Source organism: Prionailurus viverrinus, chromosome D3, assembly GCF_022837055.1.
Source record: "Prionailurus viverrinus isolate Anna chromosome D3, UM_Priviv_1.0, whole genome shotgun sequence".
Taxonomy (NCBI): domain Eukaryota; kingdom Metazoa; phylum Chordata; class Mammalia; order Carnivora; family Felidae; genus Prionailurus; species Prionailurus viverrinus.
In genome coordinates, this window is record NC_062572.1 from 95,087,192 (window position 1) to 95,114,555 (window position 27,364).

At 48.4% G+C, this 27,364-nt stretch overlaps 1 protein-coding gene across 4 annotated transcripts in view; it reads left to right on the top strand.

Moving 5' to 3' along the window:
- Positions 1–27,364, top strand: part of ATP9B (ATPase phospholipid transporting 9B (putative)) — a 248,910-nt gene that overhangs the window by 101,593 nt on the left and 119,953 nt on the right. For all 4 annotated transcript variants that reach the window (XM_047828023.1, XM_047828022.1, XM_047828019.1 and 1 more), the window contains exons 9-10: positions 9,284–9,364; positions 21,678–21,753. In XM_047828023.1, coding sequence (XP_047683979.1) covers positions 9,284–9,364; positions 21,678–21,753 — 157 coding nt within the window. The remainder of the gene's footprint in view (positions 1–9,283; positions 9,365–21,677; positions 21,754–27,364) is intronic.

A 27,364-nucleotide genomic window follows, 5' to 3' on the forward strand; every position in this document is an offset into this window, starting at 1 on the left:
CAGAAGGTAGTCTGTTGTACGCGAGCCTCATGTTTTGAAAAATATGTCCACAGCGTAATGCTGAAATGATGAAGGATTCCCAGACGCGCCTTCTCCCAGGAGCCGCTTGGCTGCTTGCTAGGCATTCTTGTCGTATCTCCCTAAGTCTACAATTGTGACACGATGTGTTTTTTCTTGTGCAAACCAGCTTGACTTAATTGACTTGAAAATAACTTTCTATTGGTTAACATGTACTCTAAGCTGCAGTAGCCGACCCGCTGTGGTGAGCTGCTGTGCTCACCCTTCATCCAGCGGGGCATCTCTATTCTCTAGAAACGTGAAAATTCATCGGTGCGTGTTTTCCAGGCCCTGATGGAGGTATGTGAGTGAGCTTTCCCAGGTTCGGCAGACTCTCAGAGGAAGTTACAGGGCAGGAGAGGAAGGGGTCTCCTTCTGCCCCGTTGGCAGCTCTGCACCGGCAGGGGCCGCCCTCGGTGTCGCGGGCAGAAGTGGCAGCTGTGGTGCCCCCCTCACCCTGGGGTCCGGCTCCGGGGTGTCTCTTGAGCTCTGCAGTTGCAAGGGTATTTTCCGCGGAGGACCGTTTTGGTAACATTCTCAGAGGCATTTGGGGAGGTTCATCCCTCCGGGTGAGTTTGGAAGTGTCTCATTCCATCTAGCAAGCAAATCTCTCTCTGCCCCTGAGATCTAGAGTGGTTTCTGCTTCCCGAACTGATACGACACAAATTAGAAGAGAGAGGTTTCTCCCCCCCCACCCACTCACCAGCCCAGAGGTGGGTGGTCCGAGGCTGAGGGGGCAGCTCTGTCGTCATTGACACGTGACCCTCACCTGTGTCCCACGTGACTGCTCCCCTCCAGCCTTGCCAGCAGGACGGGAGGGGAGGGGCGGGGAGAGGGCCTGTGGGCCTTCTGGCACCCCCCCCCCCCCCCCCCCCCCCCGGCTCCTCGCGCTCCGCCCCATGTGGTGAGAGCTGGAAAGAGGGGGGAGGGAGGGAGGGTCTTCAGTGGAGCCATGTGCCCAGCGAAAGCCTGAAAGTCCTGTCTTTAACAGGAGTCTCCGCCACACCGTCTCTTCCTTCCGTTTTCTGGCGAGTTTCTCTGATTCGCCGTCGTACTTCCCACTGGGCCGTGTGCACCGACACTTCACGGTTGGCTCCCTCGGAGGATTTTGCCGCCCTTAGAACAGGATGCTCCCTCTGGAGTTGTTATGGTTACCACTCGTATTAGAATCAGTTCTTTCACACTTGTTGTTCAAGTAACTCTAGGCTGCTTGAAGATTTGTGTGCTCCCCACTCACCTGGATTAAAATTAAAGTAGGAGATAAATGTAAGCAGCAAGATAATATGTTTTCTAGAAATGAGAGAAGCCATAACAGTTTAGACAGTTGCTTGTTTTTTGCTAAAGAACATTTTCTTTCTTTTCTGTTCTTTTTTTTTTTTTTTTTTTACATTTATTTATTTTTGAGAGACAGAGAGACAGAGCACTAGTCAGGGGGGGATAGAGAGAGAGGGAGGCACAGAATCCGAAGCAGGCTCCAGGCTCTGAGCCATCAGCACAGAGCCCGACGCGGGGCGCAGACACACCAACTGTGAGATCGTGACCTGAGCTGAAGTCAGACGCTTAACTGACTGAGCCACCTAGATGCCCCAAGAATATTTTCTTTAAGCCCGCCAGTTGGGGCTCCTACTGGGAGAGGAGAGCTGACAAGCCTAGCTTAACTAGGTCTTCCGGGAAGAGAAGAGAGTAAATACGAATCTCTAATATATTTTAAGAAATCTGAGAGGATACCACAGTCTGAACAGAAGCTGCCAAAAAAGACCAAGTGGAAAGTGAGACCACTTACAATGACATGACTGCTGAAGTAGAAGCAGGCAGACAGGACTGGAAGGTGAATTGTTCTGTGTCTCTGAGCGCGAAGGCCAGAGATGAGAAACACCCCTCGGTGACTGTCGTTCCCACCTTGGTCCTTATGCTGCCTGCGGTCATCTTGCGTGTGTGTTTTCTGTGACGTTGAGGCCAAGTCAGCAGGCAGTCAATCGCACCTAGTGAAACTGCACACACTTGCACCTGTGAGGCCATCGCCACAGGCCAGAAAGCAAGTCCATAGCCCTCGTGACTGTCTGCCATCACCTGCCGCCCTCGTCCGCGTCCATGCTTTCAGTCTGGGCCGCCCTCTCGCGGCTTCTCGTCCGCCCGCCTCTGTCTGCAGACAGTCTGTCCTTACATCAAATGGAAATTCCTTCTATTTTCCACCAATAAATGAACAGTGTTACCCGTCTTGGTATTTATGCCCCCTCCCTCTGATCGGTCATGATGTTCAAGAATTGTTTCTTCTCCTGCGGAAGGATGATTCTTCCCCACTTTGGCCACCACTGCTCTTCGGAGATCTTGGGCCGGCAGTCCCCCCTCCCTCTCCTTTCCTGACCCTCCCTCATGGGCCGGGCAGCCGTGTCTCAGTTTTAGGTTAGGTGAATGTATTTAGAATTGTTTTATTTTATCTATTGGATTTTCATTCAGCTCTTTCTCTTTTCCTACTCGCTGGAGATTGCAATACACACGTAACTAAAAGTGTCTTGTAAAAAGGTAAAACTGTGTCACCTGACATAAAGTGTGAGAACTCACCCTGTCCTTTCTTCTGAAAGTGTATTGTGCCTTTTCTGCACGCATCTACGTTCATACGCATTCATATACTTTTTATATGCATTATATCTGCATGTAAGCTGTTCCAGTGTTTCACTCGTATTTTAAAGAAATAAGTGGAAAAACAGCATTTTTGTTTTCCTTTTGCTGTTTATCATTTCTGTTCTTCACCGTTCCTTCCAAAAGGCTGAGTTTCTACTGCATAACATTTCCCTGCCGCCTAAACAGTTCCCTGCTGTTAATATTTCTTGTAGTGTATGTCTGCTAATAGTGAAGTCTCATTTTCATTGATCTGAAAATCTCTTTATTTCAGCTGTTTCGGTAAAAGATATTTTTGCTGAATGTGGAATTCTGGGTTGACCTGTGTTTTTCCTTGTAGCACTTTAAATGTTTCGTTCCACTGTCTCCTGCTTCCATTATTTCTAATGAGAAATCAGCGTTCCTTTGATCGTTGTTCCTGTGTGTAATATGTCATTTTTCTCTATGCATTTGTGAGACTTTCCTTTCTTTGTTTTTTTGGCAGTGTGTCTTTGCTTTTTGATGTTGTTGTTAGTGTTGTTGTTATTGTTTTTTTGTTTTGTTTTGTTTCTAAATCTGTGTAGGGTTTTTCTCGGCTTCTTTAATCTGTCTGGGCTGTTAACATATTTAGCATGTTTTTAGTCATTACTTCTTCGTAGGTTTCCTTCGTTCTTTCTTCACTCCTCCCAGGATCCCAGGCATAAGCATGTTAGATCTCTTGATATTCTGCCAGTGGTGCTGTGACCATATTCTTTTCTAGATCTTTTTCCTTTGTGTCTTCAGAGTCATTATCCCTTGATCTCTCCCTGAATTCACTGATTCTATTCTGTCATCCCCAATCTGCTAAGCCCATCTAATAAACTTATTTCAGGTGTCGTATTTTTTTTAATTCTAGAATTTCCATTTGGTTCTTTTTCCTTAAATATAATTTTTGTGTGTGTGCTTTGGTTTCACATTGATTATTCTTTAGGAGAATATTTTTCTTTAAGTCTTTGAGATGTTATAATTGCTTTGAAATTCTCATCTCTTAATTCTGATCTGGTCATCTCAGAATTAATCCTTTTTTTTTTTTTAAGTTTACTTATTTATTTTGAGAGAGAGAGAGAGGGTGCTAGTGGGGGAGGGGCAGAGAGAGAGGGAAAGAGAATCCCAAGCATGCTCCGTGCTTCTCACAAACTGTGAGATCGTGACCTGAGCTGAAGTCAAGAGTTGGATGCTTAACTGACTGAGCCACCCAGGTGCCCCAGAATTAGTCTGTTGATTGAATTCTTTGCTGAATACAGACCTTGTGTTCTTTTTTTTTTTTTTTTAATGTTTTTATTTATTTTTGAAACAGAGAGAGACAGAGCATGAGCAGAGAAGGGGCAGAGAGAGAGGGAGACACAGAATCTGAAGCATGCTCCAGGCTCGGAGCTGTCAGCACAGAGCCCGACGCGGGGCTCGAGCTCACACACTGCGAGAACATGACCTGAGCCGAATTCGGACGCTCAACTGACTGACCCGCCCAGGCGCCCCCAGCCCCCAGACCTTGTGTTCTTGTGTCTTCATAGGTCTAGAAATGTGGATTCTTTTTTCAGCATTTCTAATGACAGGTCGTAGAGATTCTGGATGGACTTATGTCCTTCTGAAGAGCGCTGTGTTTTGTGTTCGGTTTTGTGTTAAGTGGTAGTTAACTTGGTTGGAGTCGAACTCTGAACTCTGAAATCTTTCCTGAAGTTGGGGGCTGCTGGAAACCCACCCCGAGTGTGGGTTGTGTGGGGTCGGGATGAGACGATGCCAGAAGTTAGGGCCCCTCTGAGGCACTCTCCTGTCTCGGGTCCCTGTCTCCACCGTCACTCGTCAGCTGCTGTAAGGTTGCCCCGGTCTTTGACCTCTGTCTCTTTTGGCTAGTCTGTGTTTTTCTGTCTGGATATGGCAGCCACGCTAAAACACCGGCTCTGAGACAAACCCGAAATAAAACAGGTAACAAAAGGTGAACACCGGAACTCAAACAATGGTAAACTCTCTGTGTTGGGACCTTCAAGACCACCCCCAATTTTCTTATGGTTATTTATTTATTTTGAGAGCGAGTGAACAGAGTGGTGAAAGGGTAGCGGGGGAGGGAGAGCGAGAACACCACACAGGCTCCCGCTGCCAGCACAGAGCCCAGCGCGGGCCCGCCCTCACGAACTGTGAGATTATGACCCGAGCTGAAATCAGGAGTCGGATGCTTAACCGACCGGGCCACCCAGGTGCCTCAAGAGCACCCCCAGTTGTTGGGGTTTTTGTGGTAGTTTTTTTTCACTTTTAGTTTTATTTTTCATTTTTTAAAATGCATATCCACATTAGTTAGCATATAGTGCAACAGTGATTTCAGGAGTAGATTCCTTAATGCCCTTCCCCCACTTAGCCCATCCCCCCTCCCCCAACCCCTCCCGTAACCCTCAGTTTGGTCTCCATATTTATGAGTCTCTTCGGTTTGGTCCCCCTCCCTGTTTTTAGATTATTTTTGTTCCCCTTCCCTTCTGTTCATCTGTTTTGCCTCTTGAAGTCCTCATACGAGTGAAGTCATATGATACTTGTCTTTCTCTGAGCGACTGATTTCACTTAGCATAATACCCTCCAGTTCCATCCACGTAGTTGCAAATGGCAAGATTTCATTCTTTTTGATTGCCGAGTAACACTCCGCTGTATATGTGTGTATATGTATATATCCATTCATCCATCGGTGGACATTTGGGCTCTTTCCACACTTTGGCTATTGTCAGTGGTGCTGCTGTAAACATGGGAAGACCACCCCCAGTTTTAATGATTCCCTAGGAGGACCCCCAGGACTCAGCACACAGTCGTCCTCATGACCACGATTTATTCCAGTGAAAGGACATGAGCTCAGACAGCCAGCTGAAGGACTCGTGGGGCACATCTGGAGGAAGCACCATGCGGTTTCCAGAGCCCCTCCCAGTGGCCTCACGCGGGGTGGGCTGCACACCCCAGCAGCACGTTGGGAGAACACGTGTGAAACGGCCCTGTCAGGCGAGCACAGTGGGGACTCACGGAGGCACGTGCCCAGATGCCAGACTCCCGGAGGGAAGCAGGTGTTCGGCATGAACCGGGTTTCCTGAACCCGGGAGGTTCTCATCTGCGAGTGGTGGGGACCCGCCTGAAAGGCACGTTTCGAGACCCCACCCAGCCTTGCGTGCGAGCAGGCCTTTCCCACGTCGGCTGTGTTCCTGTCTCGGCTCAGCCCACCCCCTCGGCCGTGGTGTCCTTCCGGGAGGAGCGCCAGCCATATCGCCCTTGGACCTCACGCAGCGGGGGGAGAGCAGCCGGCTCCCTCGAGAGGCCTGGCCGCGGCCTCTAGAGCCACGCGGTCCACTGTTCGCACCGCGTCTGAGTGGGAGACCCCAGCAGCCGCTGCTCTAGGTCCCGCAGCCCCTTTGAATCTCAAATGCCAGTCTCTGGCAGCGGGAGGGGAGGGCCTGCCAACAGCTGTGAGCGGCAGCCGTGACCTTACCCTTCCCCGTGCTCCTGCCCGGTGTCAGGGCCTCTGCTGGGCCACCTGCAGGCCTCATGTCGCCTGCCCAGACTTTGAGCCGGAAGGGTTTTATGCAGGAGGCACAAAGCATTTTTTACAGGAAAATTTTTTTTTTTTACATTTATTTATATTTGAGAGACAGAGCGTGAACGGGGGAGGGGCAGAGAGAGAGGGAGACACAGAATCAGAAGCAGGCTCCAGGCTCCAAGCCGTCAGCACAGAGCCCGACGCGGGGCTCCAACCCACGAACCGCAAGGTCATGACCTGAGCCGAAGTCGGACGCGTAACCGACTGAGCCACCCAGGCGCCCCAGGAAAATATTTTCATATAGCTTAATCCTGAAGACACGTTGTGTTTAGGAATTGGTCAAGAGGAAATCTGAATCTTCAGACCTTTTCACAGTGCCTTTACGTGCCCCCCGCTCCCCCTTCTGTCCCCATCTTTTACTGGGGAGTGGCCCAGAAGAGACTATTCCCTTTCTGGGACAGTGACACTTAGTAATCAGACCGCCTTCCTCTAATGTGCACATGCAGGGGGGTGAGGGAAGTGTGGTCAGGCTCATGGTCCTCTGTTGCAGACCATGGCTGATCTGGAACGCCAACCACAAGTCAGCAGCGGTGAGATGTTCCCAAGACAGATGGGGCCGTGGAGGGGTCACCAGGAGGGGTGGGCCTTCCTCTTGGAGCTTTGGGCAGGGGTCACATGTTGGTACCAGAAGCATCTTGATTTCACGTGGCCCATCAGAGCACCGGCCCTCGATCGTGGGCAGCTCAGGCGACCCCGGCCCAGCCCACGCCCAGGTGGTTTCTGTGGTTAACATCCCTCCCAAGGGTCTGAATTCTTGCACCGGCTGCAGCTCCAGGCTGTGTTTGCCAGCCTCTGCCTGCATTCGGCGTGGCACTGCTCGTGCCATGGTCGGAACAGCCCTGGCGGACAGCGTCACATCCAGCTCGGAGTCCGGTGCAGGCACGTGGGGTCTGTGAGTCCAGGCTTCAAATGATGCGACTTCCCGGCCGGGCCGTGAGAGCTGTGCTGCAGACCCGGCATCGGCCCTGCTCCGAGGACAGTTTGAGGGCAAGGTGGAGGTGCGCAGCAGGGGTCCCTCCGGCCTCCCTCCGTGGGCTCCCATCGGGAAGCCCACCCTGGTCAGAGGTCCACCGTCCACAGCTTTTGCCTTCCTGTGCAGTGAGCTTGAGCCTGACGTGCTCCTGTGCGAGTGGCTAGTTTTCTCTTTTTCCACGAATTGTTTCCGTATTCACTGGGTTGTTGTATCAAACCCGCGTTTCCACTACAGAATTCACCTTAAACTCAGAAGTGCGTTCGACTGTGGTTGAGGGTTTTCAGTTATCCTCAGGCGCCTGTGCTGTCTGCTGCTGCTGAGGAGATCGCTCACGGAACCGAAAGGGAAGCCAGCCCGCCTTCAGAGGGCGGCAGGGAGACTAGGTCTGGGGGGACGCAGAGGTGAGGGCACTGCCGAGGAGTGCGGGGCACAGCGGGCTGGGGTTCTGGGGCTCCTCGTTGCTGTGTCCTTGACATTTCAGGCCCGTCGTAAGGACAGATTTCTTAAGTTTCTGTGTAGTGTTGTACTTGTCCAGCTTTTTGATAGCCAATTAAGATTATATTTTTAAACACAAGTGAAATATCAAGAACTAAAAGACCTTTATTAGTTTACTCTGAAGAACTCGGCTGTACATAATCTACATTTGTGGGTATAACTCACCCACGTACAATTTAATTTGTGTTCATGTGATTCGGTGTGAAAAATAGACTAGCACATTTAGATGTTAACAAACTTAAGATGTGTGCTTTGGGGTTTTGTCTTATGTGTCGGTTATATGTGGGCACTTTAGGGCGTGTGGAGTCACCACACAGAACAAAAACGAGGTCCCTCTCGCCTGGGCCGTCGAGTGCCCAGTGCAGTCAGAGTCCCGTGTGGGTTTTGGCTTTGCCAAAGTCCAAACAGACGAGGAACTTTCCAGCGTTGTAAACTCTCTGTGATCTCCCAGTAAAAACTATCATGCACCATTAAAAACTTGAAATTTGTTTTCAACACATTGCACTTATTATAACATTAATAAAATTATATAGAGAGAGAGTTTTAAAAACTAAACTTTCTAAGTCAGCAGACATACCTTTATAATTGTCCTAAAATGAGGTGCTTAAGATGTTGTCTCTGGAGACTTAGCTATTTAAACTTCCGTGTTGCCAGTGAATGGAATATCCGAAACCATTTCTTTCCTACTTCATCCCCAGTTCTGGGAAAGTCGCTATGATGTGTGCATAGCTGAAGCCTTCCCGTACAGTCTTACAAATACAGATCATGGGGATGTGGCTCAGGCCCATGGGAGAAATGCAACACGCTCGTGGCTGTAAGGAAAGCAGCTGTGTGTAGCAAAGGCAGTAGCTGCTAAAGAAAAGCATGTAAACAAATCGAGGATTTGCTAGGTTGTTTTCTAAAACTTCTGCGGAATTGTGAGCTTTACTTAAATCTCACTAAATTCTTTGGTACCCGCTAACTCCTAAATACTCACACACGGTCTGACAAAACTTCAAAGCATACAGATGGGAAGTATACCTTCGCCTTTAAACTTGGGCCCGTGGGGCAGCCGCAGGCGGTAGGTGTCGTGTAAGTATCGCCCACGTGCTTTTGACACACACCTGTCATTAAGCAGCAGCGGTGTGTTAGAATCAAGAGAAATTGCCACACCTCTGTTGAGCTCATGAGTGATTTCTCAACGTTTATTTATTTTTGGGACAGAGAGAGACAGAGCATGAACGGGGGAGGGGCAGAGGGAGAGGGAGACACAGAGTCGGAAACAGGCTCCAGGCTCTGAGCCATCCGCCCAGAGCCCGACGCGGGGCTCGAACTCCCGGACCGCGAGATCGTGACCTGGCTGAAGTCGGACGCTTAACCGACTGCGCCACCCAGGCGCCCCATGAGTGATTTCTCTTAGTTGCCCTTCCATCCTGACCCGTAGAGTTGGCGCACGAAATACAGGAAGTCGGCCATCGCTTTTGATAACGATACATGACAAATGTCAGTTGGTGATTGAAAATTTTCCATGTAACTTTACTTAATTATAGTGTAATTAATTCGGATATTCTGTATTCCAGGACCTTTTTTCAATCAGTGCTTACGTTTATGCTCAGAAGCCACAACTGGATATTCACAGTTTTGAAGGCACCTTTACCAGGGTAAGTTAAGTCTTTTGTTAAATACAAATGTATTCGTTGTGCATACAAGTTAAAAATAGCAGACCTTACATTTGAAAGAGTACTTAGAGAATTAAAACAGAAGTTTTGAACTGAAGCGGGAAAGCCTAGAGAATGTTTCCAGTTCTCAAATCTCCATGTATCCAGTCTCCGTGTGGGATGCGCTCACGACCGTGTTTCCGTTTAGCATATTTACTCTGGAAGAGGTCTTCACCCTGAAAATACTGGGAGTCAGTAAGATGAAGTCTGAAATTGCTATTTCAGCTTTGACTCTGTGTTATAGTTAATACACCAGAATAGCCACATCGTCGCCTGATTTTAGTAAGTGGGTGCGTGGATGGGCGTGTGCGTGTGCATTTGCTCACGTAGACGCGTGCGTTTCATTGAACTCCCTTTTCAGTATTGAGGTGTTTTACTCTATCTTGAAGTCCCTTCTCCCCAGAGAGTCCTATCCCCTATTTGGTAGGATTTGGACGACTCAGTAACTTTGGACTTAGCAGCTTACACTGATACTCTAAATGCCTTATAAAAATTAAGGGGTTTTAGTATGTGACTGGAGTTTACTTTTAATTGGTGCAGTTGTTGTACAAAGATTTCTGTTGGTGCAGTCAGGGTCGTTTCATCCTTGGTCACGCACCAGGTGAGCGGGTGTCCTTGTTGAGAAAGCACTCACTACGTGTCAGACGATGGGCAGATTATGGGAACGCAAGCAGGCGTGCCTGTGGGGAAGATGGTCGTTGTCCTGCAACTTTGTTAGTACGTGTGCTTCAGTGAGAAAAGCATGTTCGAAATGTTGGTGGAGACCCATGAGGAAGTGTATAGTGAGATCTGGAGAAAACCAAGATCCTTCTGTGTGTTTGCAAAAATATTTATGGAAAAAAGCACTTCTAGTTAAAGACGAGTTGGCACATGTGAGAAAAAGCCTGATGAAAGGGCTTCATTAGCACAATAAATTAAGAGTTATTAGCTTAGCCACTGTTAATATTTTGGAAAATGACCTGCAGTCTTCCTTCCTGGTTCCCAGCTTTGTCTTGCTTACCGCTTGCTAAGGAATCACACCGAGTTCCGTGCGAGTGTGCGAGAGTGTGGCCGAACACAACCAGGCTGCAAAGCGCAGTTCACGCGGTGCGTGGCGGAGCGTGGGACTGAGCGTGTGTGTGCGCGAGTGAGCTCGCGGGGTGGGGGAAAGAAGGATGGGGAAGGGCAGCCGGTTCCATCCCGAAGGTCTGGTCGAAAGAAGGAAGAGGCCGTTTCAGGATTTCCAGCTGAGAGAGGATGACATTGGTGTTTGTAAAAGATCCCAGGCAGTCACGTGCATTTATGTCCCCCCGGCCTCCCCGGACCGAACAGGCCGCACGCTTGGGAGAAGGAAAAGACTGCAAACTGCAGTTCTCTGTAAGGAGAGGTGTCCGGAATGGCAGGGTCTGCCCCAGAGCCAGGGCGCCACACGGGGGGTTGGTCTCGGGGTTTTGACTTCATCAAGGCCACGGTTCACCCAAGTTACATGTACTTCGTGTGAATTCTGGCACGTAATCTTGATACGCGTGGTTCAACCACCCGCCTTCCGCTGTCTCCTTTGGGTGTTTCCAACAAGATTTTGTTTCACGCCGTTCAGATACGTCGTCACGTTCTGGGTTGTTTAAGGAGAAAAATTGTCATTCTTGTGTGCGTCTTTCCAAAAGGAGGAAAGAAAGAAACCGTGTTGAGTAACTGGTTTCGCCACCAGAAAATGGAATTCATCAGTTTAATTACTGAAGTATAAAGTCAACATTTGAAGAAGTGATACCTGCTTAGATTCCTTTTTCAGAGCGTGATACACAGAGGAAAAAATACACGCTTTGTATCAGCCTAAGTAATTAAATAAGAAGCAGGGAAAATTAATTCACGTGCCCTGTGGCAGTGCATGTATTACGTGCTTTGCTTTGCTGCCTACGCGGAGTCTGGTCGTCGCATTGTGAGTAATGTCAGGATGGCCTCAGCTGCTCACTGTGTGACATTCTGAGTTACAGAAATGATTCGTGTCATTATTAGTGGCACAACTGATTTGCTTATTGTTCAGGACCAAGCAATTCTCTCTGAAGTTTAGAGTTTAAAAGTAGCCAGTTTTGAAATAGTAGCAATGTTTGTGGGCCATTAACACCATTCAAGCTTCTTTATAAATACGTTTTCTGCTGTAATTTCTTAGAACCAGAGCACACGTCCTTGTTCAGGTCTCTTCCAGTCAAAACACTCCCCTCCTAAAAAGCAAATTTCTATTGTTTGCTAAATGTGGAAAAAACAGCCTCAAATGGTATCCTTTTGGTTTCTCCCTCCCCAAAGCAAATTTCATCTTGGCAAACTGTAACCTTAAGGAGGTGGAAACCCGGGGAGAAAGTTCCTCGGAGATCGTTTCTTTCCCATCCTCCCAGTGTTTATTCTGTCCTGTGTGAGATTGGTAAAGAGCTATGTCTTACAGTAGTTGTCTTGATATTAGAAAAAGTTTAAAGCCCTTCCTCGTTATCCAGAATTGAAACTGCATAGATACCGTGCTGTTCACGCACAATTGTGGGAGAAAGAGACTGATGCATTCACATGATTAGATAGTCGTGGAAACGTGGAGGGAGAGCCGGCTTAAACTTCCGAAACGGAATGGCGCAGAACCTTTCTCTGCAGTTTAGGTAGGTGGCCTGTGGTTCGTGTGTAGTTTTTAATGCCCTTACTCCTCTCGGGTCTGACGCAGCGGGGGACACCGTACCAGGCGACCGGCAGCGGCACGCGTGTTTAAACCTACCTCCGTCGTCGTCAGGGAGCCGGAAGAGTGGCAGACCGCCGCGGTCACGCTGTGGTCCTTGCGCGGTCGCGGGCGGCCTGGAGGAGGAGGAGCGGAGCCGCGCAGCAGAGGCCGGACGGCCGAGGGTCCTCACGGGCGCGCCTGGGGGAGGGGCTCCGCGGTCCTTTGCCGTCTGACTTACTCACTCACTGGACCCACGGGGACGCCTGCTCCGTGCTCGGAAGGTCAGGGTCACCACCTAGATAAGCCTAGCCTAGATAAGCCTAGCAGTTGCCACGAGGCAGTGGAAATGAGTCAGAGTCCATACTAAAAAGTGTTTGTTCGTTTCACACCTGAAACGGTAAGTGTGTGAGGCGGCACTTGGCAGGATTTGCCCAGGTTATATGCTCAGTTTGCTCGGTTGTGGCTGAAATGCCTAGGTGAACAGATCATTAAAGGATGTGCTACGTGGACCATGTTTGGGAAGCAGGAATGAGACTAACAGTTTTCTGTCTGACGGTGCCTGTCAGAGTCGGATTCTGAGACCATCTCTGGATGAGTCGGAAGTCAGTCCTTCCAGTTCAGTTACAGATTCAAGTACGAAACAGTTGATGCATAGACGCCACCTACTTCTCTTGAAAGTTGGTGCTCTTTCTGTAAAATCATGAAGGTCAAAGGGAAAACTCCGTTTTCTCGGGCTGTTCATTTCTCAGGCAATTGTCATCTCTACTTTGAGCGGCTACTCTGCTTATAAAAACGGGCCCACGTGGCAGCCTGGCATTTTCCTGTGGAAGAAACAAGCAGTGGCATTGGGGTACCCGAGGCACAGGGCTGGAATGTGCTTATGGGTCGTAAGAACGCCAGGCCGCGGTGTCTCACCCGAGCGTGGGCTCTGCTTAGACACCCCACGTGTTTGAACGAGTCGAATCGAATGAACTCTCCTCTTGACACGGGGTGTAACTGGGGCAGCAGTGAATGCCCACCCACCTCGGCTCTTGGAACGCGTGGGTTGTTAGGAAACGCAGCCACCTGTGTTCTGAACCCTGCACGGCACCCGGGCCTGGAGGCTGAGAAGACTTCTGTGTCCGGGGGTAGCCTTCTTCTTAGGGTGACGCAAAGCAGTGAGGGGGGACACGGAACATAGTGCTCGGATCGAGGAGGCCGGCCGGCTGCTGACACGTGTTGCTGTTGCGTGCCCGCGAGGCGCCTGTGGGTGCAGCCCCGTCCCTGGACTAAATTTAAGTCCCGGCCTGTCACCTGACAAATACTTGCAGTACTAGGGGACATATTCTGGAAACTGTTAGGTTGGTTTAGATTTTGTGCCTCACAAATAAATCATAGAATCAGTTATATTAGAGAACCAAATAATCTAGAAAGTATATTCCATGTAATTAGCAAAATGGCCAGAATTTATATCACTTCAAAATGGTTTGGTGAGTGAATAGAAGGAAAACACCAGTAGCATAAACCTCTGTTTCTTACATTCATTTTGTTTGTTTATTTTTTGAGAGAGAGAGAGAGAGAGAGAGAGAGAGAGAGACGGAGTGTGAGTGGGGGAGGGGCAGAGAGAGAGGGACACTAGGAATCCGAAAAAGGCTCCAGGCTCTGAGCTGTTAGCACAGAGACCGACCTGGGGCTCGAACTCACCAACTGCGAGATCATGACCTGAGTCGAAGTCGGACGCTTAACCGACTGAGCCACCCGGGCACCCCTTTGAAAATTTCAATTTCTTTCCTCCTTCCCAAGTAATTTTGATTTTTTTTAGTGTTTATTTATTTTTGAGACAGAGAGAGACAGAGCATGAACGGGGGAGGGTCAGAGAGAGAGGGAGACACAGAATCCGAAACAGGCTCCAGGCTCTGAGTGGTCAGCACAGAGCCCGACACGGTGCTCGAACTCACAGACCATGAGATCATGACCTGAGTCGAAGTCGGACACTTAACCGACTGAGCCACCCAGGCGCCCCTTTGAAAATTTCAATTTCTTTCCTCCTTCCCAAATAATTTTGATTTCTTTGTGATCTTAAGGTATATCCCTACAGCAGATTACCAATTTTTAATAGAAAGCACTTCTACAGAGAGTGGCATTATGTAAGGGAGACACACAGCGCTCAGGATGGTGGAGGACCTGTCACTTCTTGGAGACACACAGGCAGTTGGCCACCACACTGGACATCTTCCCCGTGTAACTTCTGGGTGCAGGGCTGCGGACTTCTGTAACTCCCTATTCTGGAATGTTCCATAGCCAAAGTTACAAGAATACTTTATAGACAGGGACTTCAGATTAAGGGGAAAAGATCCCAGATTTTAGACAGTTATTTTAGGTTTTGAACCTAAACGCGAAAATATAAAGATCACTGGAGCGTGCATTACTGCTGCCGTGACTGTGGCGCGTGGCTGTGCTTGACAGCCACGCGTGGTCATTGCTAACGTGCAGCTTCAACTTGAGATTTGGTTCGATGGAAAGTCTCTGGTGTGATAATAACATTAAGGAGAAATTAAACACAACTGTTGCCTTTACAGAGAGACACATACATGTTTTAGTTTTAAAATAAACCACAGACACACTTTTTCTCCCCTGAGTATACATACATTTGAAAAGCATAACCCGTGTCCTTAGCGCCAGGCAAGGAGAGTTTATTTGGCCACACCTACTAAATAAATGTCGATGCGTTGATTTATAATACATCTGTGATAATATTTTACACTTTTCCAGGAGTGCTGTGGTGTTATTAAGTTACGTATTAGAAGATACAATTTTAGTTTGCTCTCTGGAGAAATGAGAACATAAAGTAGTTTAGTGAAAATTTTATATTACTTTATATTGAAGTTAAATATCCGAAAAATGAATTCATTAAAGTAATTCTTTCCACTTGTAATTTCGTTTTTAAATTTCCATTACTTTTTGTGATTTTTTTTTCATTTTCTTAAGGTGAGATACACATAACATAAAGTTTACCATCTGACGCACTTTTTAAATTGTTTTGAGAGAGAGAGCGCACACTCAAGAGAGCACACGAGTGGGGGAGGGGCAGAGGGAGGGAGAATCCCAAGCAGGCTCCGTGCTGTCAGCGCAGAGCCCGGTGCAGGGCTCGAACTCACAAACCACAAGATCACGACCTGCACCCAAATCAAGAGTTGGACGCTTAACTGACTGAGCCACCCAGGCGTCCCCCCATCTTAAGCGTTTCTAAGTGTACAATGCAGTGACGTTAGGTAGGTTCATAGTGTCGTGCAGCCTTCACCACCATCCACCTCCGTGTTGTTTTCATCTCGTAAAACTGAAAGTCTGTCCCCACTGAACACTAACTCCCAGTTCCCTCTCCCTGCAGCCCTTGGCGACCACCATTCTCTTTTCTGTCTCTGAGATGGTTTTGGCTAAGTGCCTCGTGTAACTAGAATCCCACAGTATTTGTCTCACTGTGACGGGCTTACTTCACTCAGCATCATGTCCTCATCGATCGAGTGTCGGACACTGTTGTCCTATGTTTTCTTCTAAGACTTTTGTTGTTGTAAGTCTTACGTTCAGGTCTTTGAGTTGTGTTGTTACTTTTATATGTGGTATTAGGGAAGGGTGGCTCTACTGTTTGGCAAGTGGATATCCAGTTTTCCCAGCATCATTTGTTGGAAGACTCTTTCCTCAGTGTAAGGTTTTGGTACCCTCACCAAGAATTATTTATCCGTATATTCAAGGGTTCATTGTATTCCATTGGTCTTCGTGTTTGTCTTTATGGCAGCACCACAGCGTTATGATTACTGTAGCTTTGTAGTAAGTTTCAAAATCAGGAAGTGTGATTCCTCCAGTTTTGTTCTTTTTTTTTTTCCTCCAAGATTGTTTTTGGATATTGGGGTCCCTTGGGGTTCCATATGAATTTTAGAAGGGTTTTTTCTATTTCTGCAAAAAAAATGTCATTGGGATTTTGATAAGGGATTACATTGAATTTATAGATCACTTTGGGTAGTATTGACATTTTTCACAATATTAAGTCTTCCAACCCATGGACATGGGATGTGTTTCCATTTATTTATGTCTTGTTTACATTGTTTCAGCCGTTTTGTAATTTTTATTTTATAGGTCTTTCGAGTTAATTTCTTTTTTTTTTTTTAAATGTTTTATTTATTTTTGAGACAGAGAGAGACAGAGCATGAACGGGGGAGGGTCAGAGAGAGAGGGAGACACAGAATCCGAAGCAGGCTCCAGGCTCTGAGCTGTCAGCACAGAGCCCAACGTGGGGCTCGAACCCACGGACCATGAGATCATGACCTGAGCCGAAGTCGGACGCTCAACCGACTGAGCCACCCAGGTGCCCCTCGAGTTAATTTCTAAATATTTTATTATTTTTGCTGCTAGGAGGAATCGTTTTTATAATTTACTTTACAGATTGTTCACTGTTAGTGTATATAAATGCAAGTCATTTTTGTGTGTTGACTGTGTATCCTGCTACTTTGGTGAATTCGTTTGTTCAGTCAAAGAGTTTTCTTGTGGAATCTTTAGTGCTTTCTACTTTTAAGGTCATATTATCTGTAGACAAGTAATTTTACATATTCTTACCCACATGGCTTTTATTTCTTTTTCTTGCATAATTGCTGTAGCTTGAACTTCGAGTACTGTGTTCCAAAGTGAATAGATAAGTGAAGGTAGGCATCCTGATGAAAAGGTTTCAGTCTTTTACCACCTGGGGTGATAGTCTCTGTGGCCTTTTCATGTATGGCTTTTATTTTTACTTTTTAAATTTGTTTATATAAATTCAAGTATAATTAATTAACATACGGTGTAGTATTGGTTTCAGGAGTAGGACCCAGTGATTCAGCACCTACGTGTAACACCAATGCTCATCCCAACAAATGCCCTTAATATGGCTTTTTTAAATTTTTTTTTTTTTCAACGTTTATTTATTTTTGGGACAGAGAGAGACAGAGAATGAACGGGGGAGGGGCAGAGAGAGAGGGAGACACAGAATCAGAAACAAGCTCCAGGCTCTGAGCCATCAGCCCAGAGCCCGACGCGGGGCTCGAACTCACAGACCGCGAGATCGTGACCTGGCTGAAGTCGGACGCTTAACCGACTGCGCCACCCAGGCGCCCCAATATGGCTTTTATTTATGTTGAGGTAGTTCCCTTCTCTTCCTAGTTTGTTGAATTCATTTTTTTTTAAATCATAAAAGGGTATTGAATAGGTGCTTTTTCTTCATCAGTTGGGATGTTCATGGGGATTTTTTTCCTTCATTCTGTTAATGTAAGGTATGACATTGATTGGCTTATATTTTGAACCAACCTTGCATTCTGCTTGGTCATACTGTATAATCCTTTTAATATTTTGCTAAATTCTATTTGCTAGTATTACAAGATTATTGCATTAGTGACCATAAAGGATATTGATCTCTAGTTTATTATTCTTGTCATGTCTCTGTCTGGCTTTGGTACCAAGGTTGCACTGGGTTTATAGAGTGAGTTAGGAGATGTCCCTCCTCATTAATGTTTTGGAATAGTTGGAGAAGGATGGAAATTAGTTTTTCTTTAAATTCTTGGTATATTTCACCAGTGAAGTCATTGGATCCAGGGTGTTTCTGTATCAGACTTTTTATTATTGATTCAGTCTTTTAACTAGATATAGGTCTCTTCTCATTTTCTATTCATGATTAGTGTTGGGAGGTTTTGTGCTTCTAGAAATTCACACATTTCATCAAATTTCTTGGCACACAGGTGTTAATGTATTCTCTTATAGTCATTTTATTAATGTAGAATTGTAGCGGTGTCCCCACCTTGGTTTCTGATTTCAGTAATTTGAGTAGTCTTCTTTTTTTCTTAGTCCACCTAGCTAAGGGTTTGCCAATTTTGTTGATGTTTTCAAAGAACCAACTTGTGGTTTCATTCATTTTTTTTGAATTTTTTATTTAAAACAAATTTTTTTAACGTTTATTTTTGAGAAAGAGAGAGAGAGAGAGCGCGCAGAGGAGGGGCCGATAGAGAGGGAGACACAGAATCCGAAGCAGGTTCCAGGCTCCGAGCTGTTAGCACAAAACCCGACGTGGGGCTTGAACTCATGAACCAAGAGATCATGACCTGAGCCAAAGTCAGACACTTAACTGACTGAGCCACTCAGGCGCCCCAGCTTTCATTCGTGTTTTAAATTGTTTTTCTGTTACTTATTTCATTTGTCTCTGTTCTCATCTTTATTTTTCCTTCCTTCAGCTAGCTTTGGGATTAGCTTATTCTTTTTCTAGTCCCATAATTGTAAGGTCAGGTCATCGATTTGAGAGCTTCCTCTTTTTTAATATAAGCGCTTCTCGCAGTCAGTTTCCCCCTTGGCACCACTTACGTTGCACTTCGTAAGTTTTTGCAAGTTGTACTTTCAGTACCATTTGTGTCCAAGCATCTCTTAATTTCCTTTGTGATTTCTTCTTAATTCATTCGTTGTTTAAAAGTGTCTAATTTCCACAATTTTGTGAATTTTCTGTTACTGATTTCTAACTTTATCTCATCGTGGTTGGAGTAGATAACTTCGTATGATGATCTGTTGAGACTTCATTTGTAACATAAGGTCTGTCCTGGGAAACGTCCCGTGTTCACTTGAGAAGAATGTGTTTGCTATTCTGGGTGGAGTGTTCTGTATGTCTGTTAGATCTAGTTGGTTTTTTTGTGCTGAGTTTTCTATTTACTTACCTGTGTCTGGTGGTTCCAGCCATAATTGTGAGTGGGACACCGGGGCTATAATTGTGAGTGGGATACTGGGGCCACGATTGTGAGTGGGATACTGGGGCCACGATTGTGAGTGGGTACTGGGGTCTCTAACTATTACTGCTGAGCTGTCTGTTTCAATACTCATAAATTCTGTCAGTTTTTGCTTCATATATTTTTATAGTTTTTGTTAGATGCACAGTTTATAATTTTCCTGCCCCATTGAACATTTAATAATATAAAATGTCTCTTGTAACCTTTTTTGATTTGATATTTATTTTGTCTGATATTCCTGTGGCCGCATCTGCTTACTTTGCTTACTATTTGCATAGAATACGTTTCTCATACTTTCCACTTGCAACCTCTTTGTGTCTTTGGGTGTAAAGCGAGCCTCCGCATGTAGACAGCATAGAGTTGGACCATGTGTTTTTATCCATTGTGCCAATCTCTGTCTTTTGATTGTTGAGTTTAATCCATTGATACTTGAAGTAATTACTGAAAAGAAGGGACTTCCTTCTGTCATTGTTCCTTTTTTTCCCACATGCCTTGTAGGTTTTTTGTCCCTCATTTCCTACATTACTGTCTTCTATTGTATTTAGTTGGTTTTTGTAGTGAAACGTTTAAATTTCTCATTTCCTTTTGTGTATATTCTATAGCTGTTTTCTTTGCGGTTACCATGGGGATTACATTTAGCATCCTAAAAGATACAATACTCCAATTTGAATTCGTACCAACTTACGTTCAATAGCATACCGAGGCTCTGCTGCTGTATGGCTCCTTCCCCTCCCTTGTGTTTGCTGATGTCACACAATTACCTCTTTATGTGTTCTGTGCCTAAAAACATAAGCTAATAATTCTCCTAACACCAGCCTCTTAAGTAACGTAGAAAACAAGATTTGGAAGTACAGACCAAAGTGACAATACTAGCTTGTGTGTATGAGTTTCCTCAATTGCATAGAGAACAAAAAGGGCAGCTACCAACCACGTTATGATGATAATTGCCTATTTGTCTTTATTGGGGTGTTACTTCTCCGTGTATGTGCCAGTCACGGCGTCCCGTCCCTTCCCTGCAGGGCCGCCCGGCACAGGTCTTGCGGGAGAGGTCCAGCGCTCACACGCTGTCTTAGCTTTCGTTTGTCTGGGAAGGTGTTGATGTCGCCCTCACGTTTGAAGGACAGATTTGCTGGATCTAGGGTTCTTGGCTGACGTGTGCGTGAGTGTGCGTGCGTGTGGCTGTGTCTGTTTTCGAGCACTTTGAATCAGTCAGCACACTGCCTTCCGGCCCCCCCAAATTTCTAATGAAAAATCTGCACATAACCTTATCGGGGGCCCCTTGTGTGTGATGGTCTGCTGCTGCTGCTGCCGCTTTTTTTTTAAACTGCTTGCAAGATTCTCTCTTTGTCGTTGTCTTTTAGAAGTTTTGTTCCAACGCGTCTCTGTGGGTTTCTTTGAGTTCATCTTGCTTGGATGTGGTTGAACTTCTGCAGTGTTTACATTCCCGTCTTCCAGCAGATCCGGGGTGTTTTCACCCATTGTTTCTTCACATGTGTTCTCTGCCCTTTTCACTGCGTCCTCCCCTTTCAGGATCCCACGATCCGTTTATGGGTTTGGTCCCTGGGGCCCCACAGTCCGTCAGGCCTGTTGGTTTTCCTCAATGTGTTTTCATTCTGTTTCTCAAACTCGGTCCTTTCTGTTGCTCTGTTTTCGGGTTTGCTGACCCCCCTGCCTCATCACATCTGCCGTGAGTCTTCAGGGAAACTGTCATTTCAGTCATTGGGCTTTTCAGCTCTTAGGTGTCTTTTGGTTTCTTTTGGGGTTTCCTATCTCTGTCGATAATTTACATTTTGTTCACACACTGTTTTCTTGGCTTTCTCCGCATCTTCATTTCTTGGAACCTATTCAGTGCTTTTCTTTTAAAGTCTTTGTCTAGTGTATCTGACGTCAGGTCTTTCTCAGGGATAGTTTCTCTTGATTTGTAATTTTTCCTTTTAATCGGCTGTCGTTTTCTGAGTTGTTTTATTTATATTTTTTAATGCCTTGCTATTGTTGAAACTTTTTTTTTGTAATACAGTAATGTGGTAACTCTAGAAGGCAAAATCTCTCCCTTCCTCAGGTTTTGCTGGGTTTTTAGTCATTATATTTATTGGTTTATTTTAATTATTACAGACTGTCTCTGTGCTGGGGGTCAGCCTACATTTAATGTCTTCTCAGGTCTTTTCCGAGCCTTTCCCTGGGCCTGCCTGCACGGTCAAATGCTGGTTTTTTTCCCCCATGTGTGCAGTTGTTCTGGAATGTCCTAGTCTTTAACGTGTGGCTCCCAAAAGGGGGATAAGAGGGCACTTACCCCTTGAAGTCACTCGAGCTGGAGCTGGAGGGGTGACAGCAATGGCCGCCAGCCTCTGAGTCCGCACCCGTGTGGTCAGAGCATGGCCTCCTGCCGTTTGGGGGACGGGGTCCTTTTCGTCCACCTGGCTTCTGCGGGCTGCTCCAGAAACACGTGCCCGCTGCCTGCCACATGGCTGGGGCGCGGGACGGGTAGGTGCTGCCGTGCTGCGAGCTGGAATGGACCAAAATCGACGACTTCTCCCGGACACGTGGCAGGCCTCGGGCAGAGTCCACAGTCCCAAAGCAGTCCCATCACACAGGTTCCGCCCCTGCTGTTGTCATCTGGGGGGGAGAGATTCCCGGGGCCCCTGCTCTGCCGTCTTCCCTGAATCCCCTGCCTCAAGTCCCTCGTTGTTCACTTTATTTTGCAGTGCGTCCCAGCGCTCAGTAAGTGCGCCGGCTTGTGCACTCGGGTTTATCACTGTGGATATGTAACGTAAAAAAGTCGCTAACTTGCCGTTTTCTTCCTTTTCTGTCTGAACAGGAAGACAGTGACCCGCCCATTCACGAAAGTCTCAGCATAGAAAATACACTGTGGGCGAACACCATTGTGGCGTCAGGTAAGAAGTAAGCTCTTACGTTAGCGTGGACGCTCACACACGGGAGATTCTGCACAGTGTCTCTGGAAGTGCCTGTCCCACACCGGGACCTTAACACCATGCCCTGGGGGCGGGGGCAGGCCCTGGGGCTGTGCGTCCCAGGCCAGCGCTGGCTGTGGCCCGTGTGCCACCTGGCACGTTCACTCTGAGGGGCAGGGCCCAGAGCCGCCGCCAGCAGTGTGCCTGCCCTCTGTGCCTCGGGGCAGGGGCGCTCTGCTGGCCGTGACGACGACTCTCTTCCGCAAGCCTGTCGGTGCCCCCGGGGCGCGTGGTCCTTACCGAGAGGCGGCGGGGCAGGGCCCGGGGCGCGTGGTGGCCTTTGAGGGATCTTCCAACTCCTCCTCAGTCATCCGCAGAATTCATAGGAGGCCACTGTGGTGGGTTGTCTTTCGGGGAGGAAAGTATTAGATGAGGCAGGGGGGACCTTGGGATGCAGCTCATGTTGGGCCTTTGGGGGCCAGGGTAAAGGTCCTTCACTTTTTTGAGTGAAAGTGGAGGATGTTGGAGTATCCCTAGTGGCTGAACAGGAAGGTCACCTAAGTTTACGTTTCGGAAAGTGAACATCTCTGGAGTATTGAAATCTAAATGATGATCAGCTTTCCAGAAAAGTAGTCGACTTGCCAGTGGTAAGTGGGACTGAATCTGAGAAGCAGGAAGCCTGAAGGCTGCTGGTGGGGGTGGGGAGGCCAGGACGCGATCAGGGGAGGGCTGTGTGTCTTACCTGTGGCGCGACGCTGGCCGCCCTCCTGTCTGGGAGCTCAGTCGCTCTTCTGGTGGTTTTGTAAGAATCCCTCTCGGGGCCGGGCGCCGGTGATGCAGCGTGGGGCGGAGTGCTTACGGGTCCTGGCCTCGGGCGCTCACGGGCAAGGAAGAGAGACTCTGCTAAAGTGAGGCCGCCACGCCAAGCTGTGTGAAGTACCACGGGGAAGGAGAGGGTGCCCCGAAATCATAGACGCCTCAGTCCTTACCTGTTGAGAGCAGAGCGGGGGCTTAGATTGAGGAATAGACAGGTGCAGCGGGCGAGGGGGCGGAAAGGTGTGGGAGGATTCTTGTCGCACCCGCAGCCGCTTGAGGGCCTGGTGCCCCGTGGGCCGAAGAGGGCGATGCCCGCGTGCCTGGCGCACGGAGAAGAGACGGCCACACACGCAGGGCGGTTCTGTGCGCGTGTGCGCGAGGGCCTGTGTGGGCACGTGTTCCCCTTTTAGGGAAGGGAGGGTCAACGGGGACCTCGCTATACACATATCCCAGAAAAAGGGTGACGGCATACGGGACAGTTTTCGTAGAAATTCCATGAGCTGTTTCAGGATTTTCATACTGATGGATTTTAAAAATCTTCTCAAAATAAAGAGAAAGAGGAAGTAAGGATAGCATGCGCAGGAGAGACTCAGGGGGCGCAGGCCAGGTCTCGGGCCGTGTAGGCCTCGGGGAGGGGAGACTCACGGTGCCCCTGGAGTCACCGTGGAGGAGGCACTGTCACCAGGAGAGATCTCCGAATCCTGTGCTCACGCTTCCTCCGCGTGGCTGTTTCCTGTTCACCTCACTGACCCCCGAGGATCACCCGGCCTCACCTTGTTCGTCTCGCCGCACGGGCCACAGACTGTGGCTCAGAGAGGCCCACGTTAGCGTGGTCACGCGGCCAGGCTGTCGCAGGGTCAGGATTTGAATCCAGGTGGCTGTCCTCCACAGCGGTCACCCTTCAGCCCGTAGCATTTTATAGTTTGTAGACAAATATTTACAACATACCACACTGTGGTTAGCTAAGGTTGGTCATGGGTTTTACATTTTCTCTGTCTAGAGTTAGGTTCTGTTTTGTTCCCGTCATCTTGAAGACACTCTTTTTAAACCATTCGTTTTATTTGATCCTGTGTTTCCTGCATATTGGACTGTGGCCTGTCTCCCCACAGACAGAAGCACCCGACCGGAAGGCTCGTTCCCTGTACCCGCCTTCCTGCCCTCTCTCCAGGTGACCTTTCACCGGTGGCCCCTGCTTGTGCACCCTGGCGGTGCACGCATTAGGCATCAGATACGCTTGCCGTCCTGAGAACCGTTTCTTGCCCCATGATGTGCAGACTTCAGTTTGCCCGGGGTTATTTTGTCTTCCAAGAAAGTATTTCTGTCGCTCTAAAACCATCCATTCAGAAAAATTTAAATAAGACACATCTAATTTTAATTTGTGTTTGGACATTTAAAAAATGCAAACTGTTTTCATTAATTTGAAATATTTTAAGACATCCTTACCTTAGTTAAAAACCTTAATAATGTGAGCAATTAAGGGCTCGTGTCTTCTTTATACTTGATTACAAGTTGAGAAGGAAAGATTGGAATTTTTTTCATCTTATTTTTTTAAATGTTATGTGTCAACGGGATTCAGGTTGCCTCCTGTGTGAAGTGAACACAGACCTTCCTCCCCGGCCCTGGGGTCCTGATGCGTGGGGTCCTGATGCGTGGGGTCGAGGACTCGACTTAACAACACAGAGGACCCGAGGACTGAGGGTCCCACAAGAGGGGCAAACACAGATGCTCATGGTGCCTCCCTCTTCTTCCCCTTGTAGGATTCGTAAACGTCATTTCTCCAGAGCAGAGTCATGTCCCAGAGAGCGGCTGTGGTAGCCAGGGTTGAGCACACTTAACTGCCAAGAGCCTGGAAGCAGAGATGTGCGTCTGGGGCAGGGCTGCTGGGCGTGTGTGCAGACGGGGGTCTAAGGTGACCCCCCCCCCCCCCCCCCCCCGAGCAGGGCTGCTGGGTGTGTGTGCAGATGGGGTCCTGGATGACCGACATACCCCCCCCCCCCCCAGGGCAGAGCTGCTGGGCATGTGTGCAGACGGGGGTCCAGGGTGACCCCCCCCCCCCCTCCAGGGCAGGGCTGCTGGGCGTGTGTGCAGATGGGGTCCTGGGTGGCCCCCCAGGGCAGGGCTGAGGAGCATGTGCTTAGACAGGGGTCCAGGGTGACACCCCCCCCCCAGGGCAGGGCTGCTGGGCATGTGTGCAGACGGGGGTCCAGGGTGACCCCCCCCCAGGGCAGGGCTGCTGGGCGTGTGTGCAGATGGGGGTCCTGGGTGACCCCCCCAGGGCAGGGCTGCAGAGCGTGTGCTTAGACAGGGGTCCAGGGTGACACCCCCCCCCCAGGACAGGGCTGATGGGTGTGTGTGCAGACGGGGGTCCAGGGTGACCCCTTTGGATATGAAGTAATTCAGTGTCAAAAGAATTTGGACATATATATTGTTTTTGGTTTTTGGTTGTTTCATTTTTCTTGGTAATTTTGGGCACAGCAATTTCTAAAACTAGTCCTCATGACAGATTAGAAATTTGAAAATCAAACCTGTCCCTTTAGCATGCATAGTTTGTGAGGCTCCTGCTGCAGAGAGGTTGGTGGATTAGAACTGGGGTGGCAGGAGAAGCTGTCCCCTAGGGTCCACTGGAGGGACCCGACCCGGAGAGCTGGTGTGGGTGCACACGACAGCGTGGTGGTGAAGCATTGCTACAGCGGGGGGGACCGCAGGGACACGCCAGCACGCAGTTCATTGCTCCCAACGAGGGCTGGGAGTTGCTGCTTCTCAAACCTTGCGTGTCATGGGGCGGGCGGTCTTGGCAGCTAGGAGGTGGGGGAGGCAACTCTGCCCTCCCTTCCGGCCCATCCGATCCCCACCCCCCGACTGTGTGCACAGCTGGTGGAGCCCAGACCTGGTGCGGGGCACAGCAGCAGCCGCGTCCCTGGCCTCGGTCTCTCCGTGTGCATCCGGGTGGGGTCTGGCACCTGGGTCACCAGCACCCTCGGCCGCTGGCCGGAGTCTTCGCCGTCCCCACCATCCTGGGCACGCGGAATCGCTGTAGCGGATGGGCAGCCCGTGCTTGGGGGTTTGTGGAGACGGGTGCCGGGAAGGTGGTTTTCACACTGACCTGGCAGGTTCCTGACTGATAGTGCACAATGGCTCTCTGGGTCCGTCTGTCTCTACGACATGGGATCCTTGTCAGACTTTCTGATGCCTGTGCTCTGTTGTGTCCCCTCCCTGGTCTCATGATATCCCCTTCCCCACATGCACACTGTTGTCACGTATACAGGGCGTATGTGACCTCTTAGCCCATACCGGTCCGAAACCAGGTGCCATTTGTCAACGAGAGTGGAGAGTCTTCCAAATACTTCGTGCTGATTTGAGTAACGTTAGCAGTCAGAGCGCATGACAGGCTCAGAAGAAAATGCACTCCACACGGAGGACTCATTTCTGTTGAGCATGAAATGAGGTAACACACGAGAGCCTTCACCAGACTTGAGTAGATTATGCAAGTAAGATTACACGAGGGCTCTGTTAAATACTCACCACATGTGGGGGATGTGGCCCGCAGACTCCGATTCTGTGCGAGGGCTGTGTGTGTCTGATTGTGTACGATGCCTGTGTGTGTCCGATCCTGTATGGTATCTGTGTAAATCTGAGTGAATTGTTCCTTGTTAGCTTTCACTATTTCTCATATTTTGATGCTTTTAACTGTGATGCCAGCCTAGAGTCAACATTGCTAATAATTTGTCTGGATTTTAGGACAGGTTTTGTAGCCTGATTAATTTTTTTTGTCCTGAGACTTGTTTGTTCTGCTAATATTAAAAATAATTTTGTAGTTTGTCTTGTTTTTTTGTTTTGCTTTTTTAACATTAGCTTATGTAACGGTAGACACTTTCATTTTTTAATTTTTTTCTTAAAAAAAAATTTTTTTTAATGGGTATTTATTTTTGAGAGAGACAGAGACAGAACACGAGCAGGGAAGGGGTAGAGAAAAAGGGAGGCAAAGAATCCGAAGCAGGTTCCAGGCTCTGATCTGTCAGCACAGAGCCCGACCCGGGACTTGAACCCACCAAATGTGAGAGCATGACTTGAGCTGAAGTCGGACACTTAACCGACTGAGCCACCCAGGTGCCCTGTGACATTAGACGCTTTCATATTTTGGTTAAGTTAAACTTGATGGGCAAAAAAGGGAGAAAATCCTGATCCGGTTAGATTGAGCCTTTGGTTCACTGACTAAAGAACGTCTGATGTGTTGGTTTTGAAAGTCCCTTCCGGTCCGGTCGCACTGTGTATGTGCTGTGTCCCCACGTGCTGCGTACAGGGCTGCTGTCCAAAGCGTGTCTGGGTAATACCGCGGGAAGGTAGCCTGTGTGCAGTTTGGGCCAGCCTTCATGCTGCACGGGGGTCACTGTTTTTGGGACACGGTAAATTCGAGCCTCACAGCTTTCCGGATGGCACACAGTTAAAAGCGGGAGCGGGGGCGGGGGGATGCTTATTTTCAAATAAAAATGTGTAACCTCTGCAGATACGACCGCTGAGGTCCTGTGCCATCTCCCGCCTCCCTGAGCGCTCTGCGGAGGAGACCGGTCGCAGGGTCGCGCGAGTAACTTGCAGCTTTCTGTTCGCGTGCACCCAGGGGCTCACTGAGATCACGTGCGCTCCGTGGGTCCTAATGACGCGCGACGTTTCACACGTTACAGTAGCGTGACGTCACAGAGTTTTTGTATCACCGTCGTCTCCGTGAGTCCTGCTCGGCAGCTGCGGACGTGACCGTCCCCTCACCTTAATCGCTTCTCAC